The sequence below is a fragment of the Meleagris gallopavo genome, chromosome 1 (assembly GCF_905368555.1).
Source record: "Meleagris gallopavo chromosome 1, MGAL_WU_HG_1.1, whole genome shotgun sequence".
Lineage (NCBI taxonomy): Eukaryota > Metazoa > Chordata > Aves > Galliformes > Phasianidae > Meleagris > Meleagris gallopavo.
The window spans coordinates 70,439,983-70,450,915 of record NC_139404.1 but is presented as its reverse complement, the minus strand read 5'-3'; the positions used below and the strand labels follow the sequence as shown (position 1 = coordinate 70,450,915).

General features: G+C 42.1%; 1 protein-coding gene across 4 annotated transcripts in view; it reads left to right on the top strand.

Annotated features, from left to right (window-relative positions):
• Positions 1–10,417, top strand: part of LOC146545400 (uncharacterized) — a 30,678-nt gene extending 20,261 nt beyond the window's left edge. The window contains exons 2-4 of one of the 4 annotated variants that reach the window (XM_085233275.1): positions 3,867–4,635; positions 5,064–5,369; positions 5,901–10,417. In XM_085233275.1, the coding sequence (XP_085089401.1) occupies positions 4,509–4,635; positions 5,064–5,369; positions 5,901–6,070 (603 nt within the window). In that variant the 5' untranslated portion in view covers positions 3,867–4,508 and the 3' untranslated portion in view covers positions 6,071–10,417. Of the gene's footprint in view, positions 1–3,866 lie in introns of all 4 variants that reach the window. The other 3 variants (XM_085233282.1, XR_014885652.1, XR_014885651.1) reach the window with 3 other exon arrangements.
• The last annotated feature ends 516 nt before the right edge of the window (positions 10,418–10,933 follow it).

Genomic DNA, 10,933 nt, shown 5'->3' with positions numbered 1-10,933 from the left:
AAAATAACAGGATTACATGCCTACGTGATTTCTCATTATTAAAAAAAATAATAATAAAGAAATCTCTTTTACCTAAGAGAAGTCTTCTTTCTCTGAGGTTGAAGGATCACAACCCCAAAGCCAGTCCCTGCCTGCACAGCCAAATTCTCTAAGCGGCAGCCACACCCTCCTCTTCCTCATTTTTTTCCACTGACCATGAAATGCATTCTAAGCCAGGCACTGAAAAAAAAAAATTAAAAAAAGATCATAAGTACATTTTTAATGGACACCAGATACCACATGGCTGACTTAATTAAGCAGATTAGAAGCAAATAAGTATATTTATACAAATATATTTTTATTTTCTGTTTCATTTCAAACAAATTTGGTAGGTCTGATTTGGCTCTATTCAAATCACAAGAAATGTCATTAAGAATGTTCTGTACTGACAGCAGAATCAAGCCCTCTCGCTCTTTTTAGAATGTAGTATTTTATCTATTTCATTGCTAATGTAAAAATGACAAATGAGAGGCTTTTCAGAATATCTTGGCATAAGCCTGTGGACTTTGTAATAGAAACCAAAACAAGACAACCTTTGACAGATGTTCCAGAGGTACTCTCTTCAATGAATTGGATCACTGTATCTTCAACAGAATAGTACTGCAGTATCACTCAACATGTACTTACTGTTGTTATATTTTACACAATTCATATCATGAATAATTTCACAGTACATAGAACATTATAGAAATTGATTGTTGTTGAAAACAGTTTTGCACACTGTATCATCTGCTGGCTTTAATTCATTATTTAAACAACATTAATTACACTACATTTCATATTCTATTCAACCATAGAATATTGAATAGAAATACAGAGTGATAAAAACACTTTTTTCCAGTAACTCAAAAAACAAAACACCCAAAACAACAAGCCATAACTCCCCCCCCCAAAAAAAAAAAGAGGAGAGGAGAAGAGAGAGAAGAGAGAGAGAGAGAGAAGAGAGAGAAGAGAGAGAGAGAGAGAAGAGAGAAGAGAGAGAAGAGAGAGAAGAGAAAAGAGAGAGAGAGAGAAAGAGAAGAAGAGAGAGAAGAGAGAGAGAGAGAGAAGAGAGAGAAGAGAGAGAAGAGAGAGAAGAGAGAGAAGAGAGAGAAGACCCAGCAACACACTTCAAGTAACTAGCTACAGGATTAAACAACAAAGCAAAAATAAGTATAAGTAGGGGTAAGGAACTTAATCTCAGTTTTTGCAACAACTGCACAAAGGTATTGTTCAGCTTTCATAAGGACAGAGAAATTAACATTATTAAAGTCACTTGGTTTTTTGTTTGTTTTTGTTTTCTTAATTTAGAACTAAATAATGAGACCAAAATCTGCAGCTCAATGCTATTACATCTCTTGACAGAGTGAGTTGATATAAAAATGTTAAGGTTACATTAAGATGAATGCCCGAGGATGATGATATTTTAAGTATTATAGTCATTATATAATGCCAAGTCCAAAATAATTTATAATCCCACCACTTCTTATTTATTCATTTACGACTCCATCATCACAGAAAAACACTCTTATGAACGTGTTGTGCACTTTCAGTATCAGAAGGGCTGTTCACAAGGGCATTTTGCATGCTCCTCCATCCTAACACGTTGCCAATATACAGCTTTGTAAATCTCAAAGCCTGCACAATGCAAGGTTAGATACAGTACACTGGCTGCATACACATTTGCACATACAGTAAAATACTTGCAGAATCGTATCAACACCGCCGTATTCATAGACATTTATTCATGCAGAAATCTTTTTTCTCTAAACTGCAGAATATGAGGCATAGCTCTCACTATAATGGAACACTCTGGTACACAACACTGACTTTTAAACACAAATATGATGATGACAGCACTACCATGCCATTATTTTACCTGTCTGTAACAGTCACCACCTGCTAGGCCCCTCCCACTCATACAATCTGTGTCAGAAAAGCACACTTACTCTAGATTTCCATTTGTATCTACAGAGGTGCTCTACAAGAAAGGGAGCAAACAGAAATCCAGGAGTTAACAGGAAAAAAAAAAAAAAAAAACCAGCAAAAAAACAGAAAACACAAAACCCAACATAAGCAAAATCCCCAGTCATAATGAAGGCCTTGCAGGAAAAATAAAATCTCCACCAGATAAGAGCCTAACAAAAAACAGATAATTGAGAGACCCAGCAGTGCCTGGATACAATCTTGGGATTTAGGCAACCCTCGATTACAAGGACTATTCCCTTGAAAACCCAGCCTACAGTTCCTATACTGTTTTCTACCAATAACACATCTGAACTGTGACTAAACACCTCATTATGCTTCTCTGGCGCTGTCTGAAGCAAATGTATTGTACAATTTTATGCAGCACCTAAAAGCAGAGATAAAAAGAAGCTGTTTTCCTTACAGACAGCACAGGCTTGCAAGATGACTGAATACCTCCCTCCCCCTGAATGCTTTTCTGCACTAGGCAACAGGTGGTAAAATACAGCCCTCAATCTCCCACTTTAAAGTAAGAAAATTTACCTCATCTATAAGACATCTACAGTATAGTATTTTGTTTTTAAAATTTTTTAAATTTGAGAGAAGAGGTTTAACTGGGCCCTTATTTTGGTTTCACAACTTAACTGCCTTTCTCAAACGTTCATTTGCAGATAATAGACATTTCATTTAAAGAAAATCCAGCCCTCCCAGTTACAAATAATAACCAGCAACTTTAGGTAACAAGACAGTACAGACAGAACTTACAAGAGAAAAAGCAAACTCTTAAAGCATTTTCAATGGAACTGTATGCCTCAAGTACTTCACTACAACCTCTTTCTCCATTTACTTGCTAATTGATCTTAAATACATAGATGAATTATAAGGCAATAACCTCTAATTTTCTTAGTCTTACTCCAAATAAACATTACGTTGTGATTTATTAATATTTGAAATATTTAATTTGCTGCTTATGGCAGTTAAATAGTTAATCTAATTTCGAAAAGAATACCACATTAAAGATTCCTGCTATTTTCTTCTTTAAGCCTCACCACTTCAAAAACATTTTTTCCACCCATTATTATTTAGAAGCGGTCTTCCCCCCTGAGCTGGGCATACTAACATAGTTCACGAGGCCATGTTGGCAGCCCGGTTTCTTCTCCAATCTCCATGTTATTCATTAGGTAATATTGCTCCGATACGTACACAAGCAGCTGGTCAAGTGCAAGAGATGACTCTCCACATGCAGTTATGTCTCGCACACTTCAGTCAAAAGCCCTTAGGAGAAAACGCAAGGCTACAAAATACTCAGTTTCTATCTCTGGCCGTTTCTGGAGCCTTACAGTGCTTGCAGTGACAGCATTTCTGCAGCGCCGGCACCATGTCCTCAGCAATACACCTGTGCCCCTTTTAGAACTCCCCCCTCCCTGGCAGCACGTTAAGGATGGAAAATGCTTCGATTTTGCTAAAACCTATTTCTCAATTCGCAATTAAAAGGAATCTGGCTTTAAGGGTGCTATTTCATGAAATATTTAAACGCTTAAATGCAGTTTTGCAATTTGAAAGCTCTGCAGGTCTTCCCTCTGCGAAAACACAGATCCTTAGTACCAGTGTGGAGTACCTGGTGCAGCAGATGGTTAAAATTCTGCATCATTTTTAATAGCCCTAAGAGCAAGCGCTGCCTTTTTTCCGTCGGGGGGGGGCTGGGGGTGGAGGAGAGGAAAAAAAGCTGAGGACAGCAATTTGCAGACTTTTTTATCCTTGACAGCAGCTAGCCACGCCTCGGTCTGGCCCTTCCTCCAACCTCTGCTAACCTAAAAACCAGCGCCAGGCTGGCAGAGGGCCATATATTCAAAAGTAAACATTGTTCTCCTGCCATTTTTCAGCGCTGTTTATCGCAGCCCCGATCTTCCCGCCTTCCTTCCTCGCTGGAGCTCAGATCCCCGTCCTCGCCCCGGTTTGTTTCGCTCTGCAGCCGCACCGAGCTCTCAAAGCCACACAGTTACCCGGCACGGCGACTCCCAGCACACGCGGCGCTGGCAGCCGCGGAGCAGCAGCCCGTTCAGTTGGGAAAAAGGAATCGGGCACATCTCTCAATGCCGCAGTCCCACAGAAAGAGGCGGCACGTCCTCGCTCTGGCACAACGCGTGCCCCCTGCTAAAGCTGTAGCTGCCATTACACCGCGGCTTTTGCCTTCAAAGCGTTTTTATTTCCTTATTTAACGGCAGCAAGGCTGCAGGAAGAGCAGAGCGGCGCGCACACACGGCTGGCGAGCTGCACCTGACTCTGCCAGCCCGCGCCCCGGCGGCTCTAACAACTCCGCACCGACACGACTAGCTGCCGAGCGCCGGGATTTTATTTCGTTTTCACATAACCACAAGCTCCATCAAACGGACAGCTAGGAGACCGGGAGAGAAAGTGCCAGAAAGAAGGGCTCAACATACAAATAAACACGGGTAGAGGGCGGGCGGCAGGCTCCGGCGCGGCCCCTGCGTCACCTGGTGCCGGCAGCGCGCCCCGCGGCGGCCATGTTGCGCGCTCACGGGCGGCCCGCCGCAGAGCCGTGCCAGCCCAGGGCGAAGCCTACTGCCAGGTCTCTCATTTGTGCCCCCAGCTCCGCGAAGGGGCGGTCCGATCGCCGCAGGTGGGCGGCAGGTAACGGCGGGGCCGGGAGGGGCGCGGAGCCGCCGGCGGGCTCGTGAATAATTGCGAGCAGCTCGCTCGCCATTTCCATATTTAAATCGCGGAGCGGCGGGTGATTAATTAAGAAGACAAAAAAAAAAAAAAAACAGCAAAAAACCAGCCGGCTGCCCGTGTTAACCCCTTCCTCTCCACCGGCTGCCCCCCCGCAGTCCTCCAGCGCTCGGCGTGAATGCTAATTGCCGCCGGCCGGTCACGTGGGGCTATGCGCGGATCCGCGCAGCCACCCAGTACGGCAGCGACTTTGCGTGGGGGGGAGAGGGGGGGGAAGCGCCATCATCGACCTTAGCGTGGTTGTAGGCTAATGTATTTTCACGTAGTGAGGTTAAAGGAAGGTTTAAGGGTTTACGAAGTTATCTGCATAAAGAAATATTGTAATTGAGATCCAGTACGATGTGTAATTGGAGTTCTTCGGAGCGCTGCAAAGAAGGGAAGTACTTCGGGTTCGAACGCTGCGATTGACGTGCAGGCAGCAGCTGGGATGCTCGGGCAGGAAGGAAGACGCGGTATAGCTCCGCAGTGCGCAGCAGTCAGAACGCTTAACGGCTTAACAGCTCGACTCCGCAGCCCAGCGGTACCGCACGCCGCCCGGCTCTTGCCCGCGGCCGCGCTCCACGCTCAAAGGTCCCACTCAGCCTGCTGCTGTTGCCGGGGTGCTGGCGCCCTCCCCGTAGTCCTGCTTCTCCGAGGTGTGCTGTGCTTCCTTTGCCAAGCAGATGCACGTGCACTAAGCTAAAGCTGTTGTGCTTTGATCAAACCAAGCATGTTATATTGCAACTTACTAAAAAAACTCCCCCCTCCCCTCTACCCTCTCCACCTCAAAGAATGAGTTCTTGATGTTCATAGAATCATAGAATGGCATGGATTGGAAGGGGCCAACCCCCTGCCATGGGCAGCGCTGCCAGCCATTAGATCACTCTGGGCCCCACACAACCTGGCCTTGAACGCCTCCAATGGTGGGGCATCCACAGCTTCTCTAGGCAGCATGTGCCAGTGCCTCACTGCCCTCTGAATAAAAAACTTCCTCATAATATCTAACCTAAATTTCTTTTACTTTTAAACAATTCCCCCTTGTCATATTCCTACCAGGCCATGTAAAAAGGTGGTCTCTCTCCTGTTTCTAAGCTCCCCTCAAGTACTGGAAGGCCTGAGTGAGGTCTTCCCAGATCCTTCTCTTCTCCAGGCTGAACAAGCCCAGCTCTCTCAACTTTTCTTGATAGGAGAGATGCTCCAGCCCTCTGATTGTCTTTGTGGCCCTCCTCTGGACCTGCTGCAACAGCTCCACATCTTTCTCGTGCTGGGGAGGCTCCAGCTAGCTGCATCCATCCAGATGTGTGCTAGGCCAGTTATGCTGATCTCCTTGGGGTGGTCAGCAGGTTTGCACCAATAGTCTGTGATCCCCTTGGGATTGCTCAGTGTGTTAATAAACGTCCTAAGAAGGGGTGGAAAGAAGAGGTGAGATGAAACATTGTGAGGCACTGGTTTTTGGACTCTGATATCACCCACATGGACGTCTTCCAGTCCCTCATCCACTGGACAGCATTTGGTAATGACTGCAATGGCAGAAACTAGGGAGCAAAAGCATTGCTGCTCTGATCAGCAAGGACCAAGCTCTGTCTTTCCTTCCCATGACCAGCCTTCTGAGGCAGTGTTTACTGTGAGTCAACTTTTCTTCTGCCTTGGCTATACGAAGCCCCTTTTGGGCAACTCACCAAAATCTCTGTAACTATCACCACCCAGAAAATTTTCATTGCCTTAACATGTCAGAATAAAGGATATTCTCATATGCAGTGTGGAAAGCAACTTGTTATATATATATGTTATAAAAAACAAATGTTTTGCTTTTGTATTCAGTATCTAACATTAAACAACAAAAGGCATACTGAAAAATTATAGCCCAAAGGCAGGCCCAAACTACTTAAATATGTATTTGTTTTTAGAGGCTACATAATATTTTGGGGGATTTCATAGCTATAAAAAATGTTAATAAACAGTTAAAAATGAGTAAGAAATTTGCTGTTCTCTCCTATGAAGTTTGTGAAGTGTAGTCACAGTAGCAAATACCAGACATTTTATTAAAAAGAGGTTAAAGCTGCATACATATGAATGGTGCTCATTATCAGTGTTACTGTATATTCCTTGCCTCTTTTCTCATTTAAAGTAGCATGACACTGTCAGAGCTAGTGCTGCCCAAACAGCCAAACAAACCTGGATAAAGATATCACTGCGTCTTTACTCTCTGGTTTCTAATGTAATTCTTTGAACATGTAAAAATACTTTAAAAAATAAGATATGTTGCGGGTATTAAATCTGAAAAAGTCAGTGACAGTTTAGTATATTTTCTCGAATTTCTTACAAACATGTTCAATTAATTACAGACGTCCCAATATTCTGAAGATTATGCTAATTGGCTAGTGATTGCAAACATACCCTACTCGCTTAAAATGATCTTTCTATGCTTTGTAGCTCAAAGCACTATGAGGAAGCTGCACTTCTGTATTTAGCTGAATTTTAATGGAAAAAAGACTCCATTAAAAACCTTAACTGCATTATTAAATGATCCAAAAATATTATAGGTGGGGCTGGCACAACTGCCAGCTGTTAGGATTGCCAGATACCTCATGTTATAAGACTATGTTTTCAATTGCTTATAAACTTTGCCAAACATAAACTGTTTGGCTGAAAATTTCTCTCACCAGGTGTGTGCCTCAGGGATAACTTATCTGCAAATATCTAAGCCCAGTGGCTTAGAGCTTTCCAAGCACAAGCCCATGGAAGCGCCAGTCCCTCGGTCCACATTGCGAATCACAGAAACATTTCTCTGCTTCCTTGTGCTTGGCACAGAGATGAGGAAGGGAGGGAGCCTGGGAGGAAGTGCCTTTTGCCACTTCATTTCAGTCAGGTTATAAACGTTTGGCAATGCCAGTTCACATACACTTGCTAGAGACTTGCTGAAATTAAAGAGGAAAAATTCCCAAAGATTCCACCTGCACTGAACACATTGCTTCCTCTTGCAATGAAACTAAGCTTCTTGGCCAGTGGAGCAAATAGGAGCCGGCAGAAAGGTGCCAACAGACATGAGTGCTGAGAAGCCAGGACACTGAATTGCCAACATCTGCATTGCTCCTCTATAGAGGTGCTTTAAATAGAGAATTATCTCCTTATTGCCACCAGCTTGAGGAGCAGGGCACTATGGGATGGCTCAGAATATTCCACTCCTTCTGGTGACTCATTTGGATGTTAGCAGACTGCTACAAGATATAATCTCTCTTTATGCAATTTGCTCTTCATCCTCCCCTAACTTGCAAAAAATTACATGCGCTAACATGTGCGTTCACAAAAACGTGTGCATGCATACATGTGTTAAAATTGATTAAAACAAGGGTTAATCTTGTTCAAACAGGATTAAAGGGTGCAGAATCTAACTGAAAAAGTAGGAATAAAATCAACTGTGTGGAGACACTTCTTATACACTGTTTTTGTGCGACACAATCCTCAATCTCAAGCCTGTATTATATCTTTTCTGTTGAGTCCTTGCTTTTGTGAAACAAGACAATATCAGCATTAGCAGCCCTTCAGTATTTTGCATTCACATTACTAAACAACCTGAAGCTGCAGGCCTTGCTTCCTGGATTTTCCCCTCAAATTACATCCTGAATTACAAAGTTTTCCTGTGGCAGTTCAGTCCCCGAATGCTTCTCAAAGATCTATTGCTTTATCTTCACAAAAATCTCTTGAGCTGGATGAAGAAGAGACTAAGGATTTGGCACAAGCATCCATCAATTCCAGGCACCCAATCTGAGAGCTGAAGAACTTTGCTTTTCAAGTCAATCCGCTGTCTGCAGTGCTGTATATATTGGCATTGCGTGATGGAAGCACCTTTCCCCCAGATTTCCCTGGCAGTGGCAAATGCTTGCTATAGATCACAACCAAATGAGAAAATGAGGAACCAAACCTAACAGATCTATAATTTACTTGGATTAAAACAAAAAATACCTGTCCTAATGCATTTCTGCCAAATACACAAACCTCTTTCTTTAGAAAAAAAAACAAAACCCCAAACTGCATGGCATAATTTGCTTTACGTAGCATTTTTCATTCAGTTTAATAGAACTATCTTAGCATTAAAGAAACAGAACACTAAACTGGTTTTAAAAATATTTTCGACCCCTAGAGATCTTCATTAAATATTAGGATCTGAGGGAAGTTTGACTCATAAGTTTCTAAAGGTAGAGCTTGCAGTACCAATAATGCCTTAGGATGAGATGTAACAGGTTGCTGAGCCTTCCACTCTTTGTATCCAAGCTGAATGCAGTACACATTAGGTATGACTCACAGTTGCTGTAACAGATCTGTTCAGCAGTCCATGTCAACCAAGTGCTCTGACTACATAGTGACCATGAAAAATACTTTCCGGGCTAAAGTGACATGATCTTCACTAGTAATTTCCCTCCAAAGGAATGACTGAAAGACTGAGAACGAACATCTATTTTACATTTCAGCAGCATAAAACCCTTAAGAGTCTTGCTAGAAAGTCAGCCAATACCAGTTTGTTGTTATTTCAGACAAATGTTATTCCAGTAGCACTTTGTTGAGCGCGTTCTGCATCTTCTGAAATTTCATCCTCGCTTATTGAATATTTCAGGTGTTTTGAAGAATCCCTGAAGCTGAAAATCATTACTTACAGAAATCTGTATTAATGTGAACGTTCATATTAACTTTCAGGGGTGTCTCTGAGATATTCTGACTGCAGTAGTGCTTTAACCTTGCTCTGGAAGAAAAGCTGTTAAGTCAGTTAAGCCTCAAAATCATGGATAACATGCTGTGAAGTTAAAAGTGAGGATATTCAAAAACAAAATTGTTTTGTGAGGTCAGTGACCCCGTACAAACTCACTGCAAAGAGATCTAACCATCAATACTCTTTTCATAGTGACAGGAAAACTCGAGTACCAAAAGGCAGGTTCGGTCTTTGGAAGAAGGAACTTCTACTTTGTCACATAATGATGCCAACACCAAAGATCTTGAACTGAAGTGAGCTCAGATGACAGCTTCCAAAAAGAGTAATTGCATGCGTTAGTGAAGTAGCAAGCAGTTGTCTGAATGTATGCTAGACAAATTATTCTAAATCTGCAATGATAATGCACAAAATTTTGATAACATCATTTCCAAAGTAATGACCAACATCTTCTCAATGGAATAGCGCTGACTGCTTGGGTTAAGTGTTCTTAGTACAGTTCTACAACATGAAACTAACCTTGCTCAGGGGAAATTTGACAAAGGCTAAAAAATTATTTCAAAAGATAAAGAGTTCAGATACTCCAAACAGAACTGTAAAGCACTCAAGTATACTTGTGAAGACACTCTGGTTACTGCATGGATGTTTTCAATGAAAAAATAAGCTTGAATGTGAAAGCATTGCATTATGAAACATTTGCATATTTCTGGTAAAATTTTTCATTTTCAAAAGTCTGTTTATTTGGAAAAGGTACAGCTCATTTCCCTGCACTCTTTTAATTATGGCAACAATTCAATCTGAAAAGTGACTGAATGAAGATAGTAAAACTAAGAGTTAAAGTTGTCATGTTTACAAAGCACAATGTTAATTTTGGAAGGTTAAAAGGCAAGTGAAAAAAAAACAACGTGTAGAAGATGAAAAAGTGCTGAAGCTTCCTTCTTTATGTGGTTCCCAACCACACAACTGCAGTTTAAATTCTGAATAAAAGTCACATTATTCTTACATTTGTTACATTTTGTTGCTGTGTGACAGATGGCAGCAGAGGGGCAGTCTGACAAAATGGTGTCTGATGTGGAAGTGCGCATGAAGCAAAGGTTTGTCACTGAATTCTTCCATACAGAAAAAATGGCACCTACCAACATTTGTCAGTGCTTACTGGACATTTGTGGAGACCAGAAGGCAGGTGTGAGCACTGCGAGGCGGTGGCTGGTGAGTTTCAGCAGTGGTGACAGCAACATGAAAGACAAACCATGTTCCATACAGCCATGCAGATATTTACAAGCACGGCATGCAGGCTCTTATTAGATACTGGTAAAAATGCATAGCTAATGGTGGTGACTACATTGAAAACTGGTGTTTTGTAGCAGAGAATGTGCTCTGTCATATAGTCTTACTGTGTTCTTTGTATCTGCTGTAGTTTCCGTGGAAATAAATAGGAGACATTACTTTCAGAACAGTTTACATCTTTTGACTAAAGATCTCCCATGTAGATATAAATCTAGCTAATCTAAAGCTGTT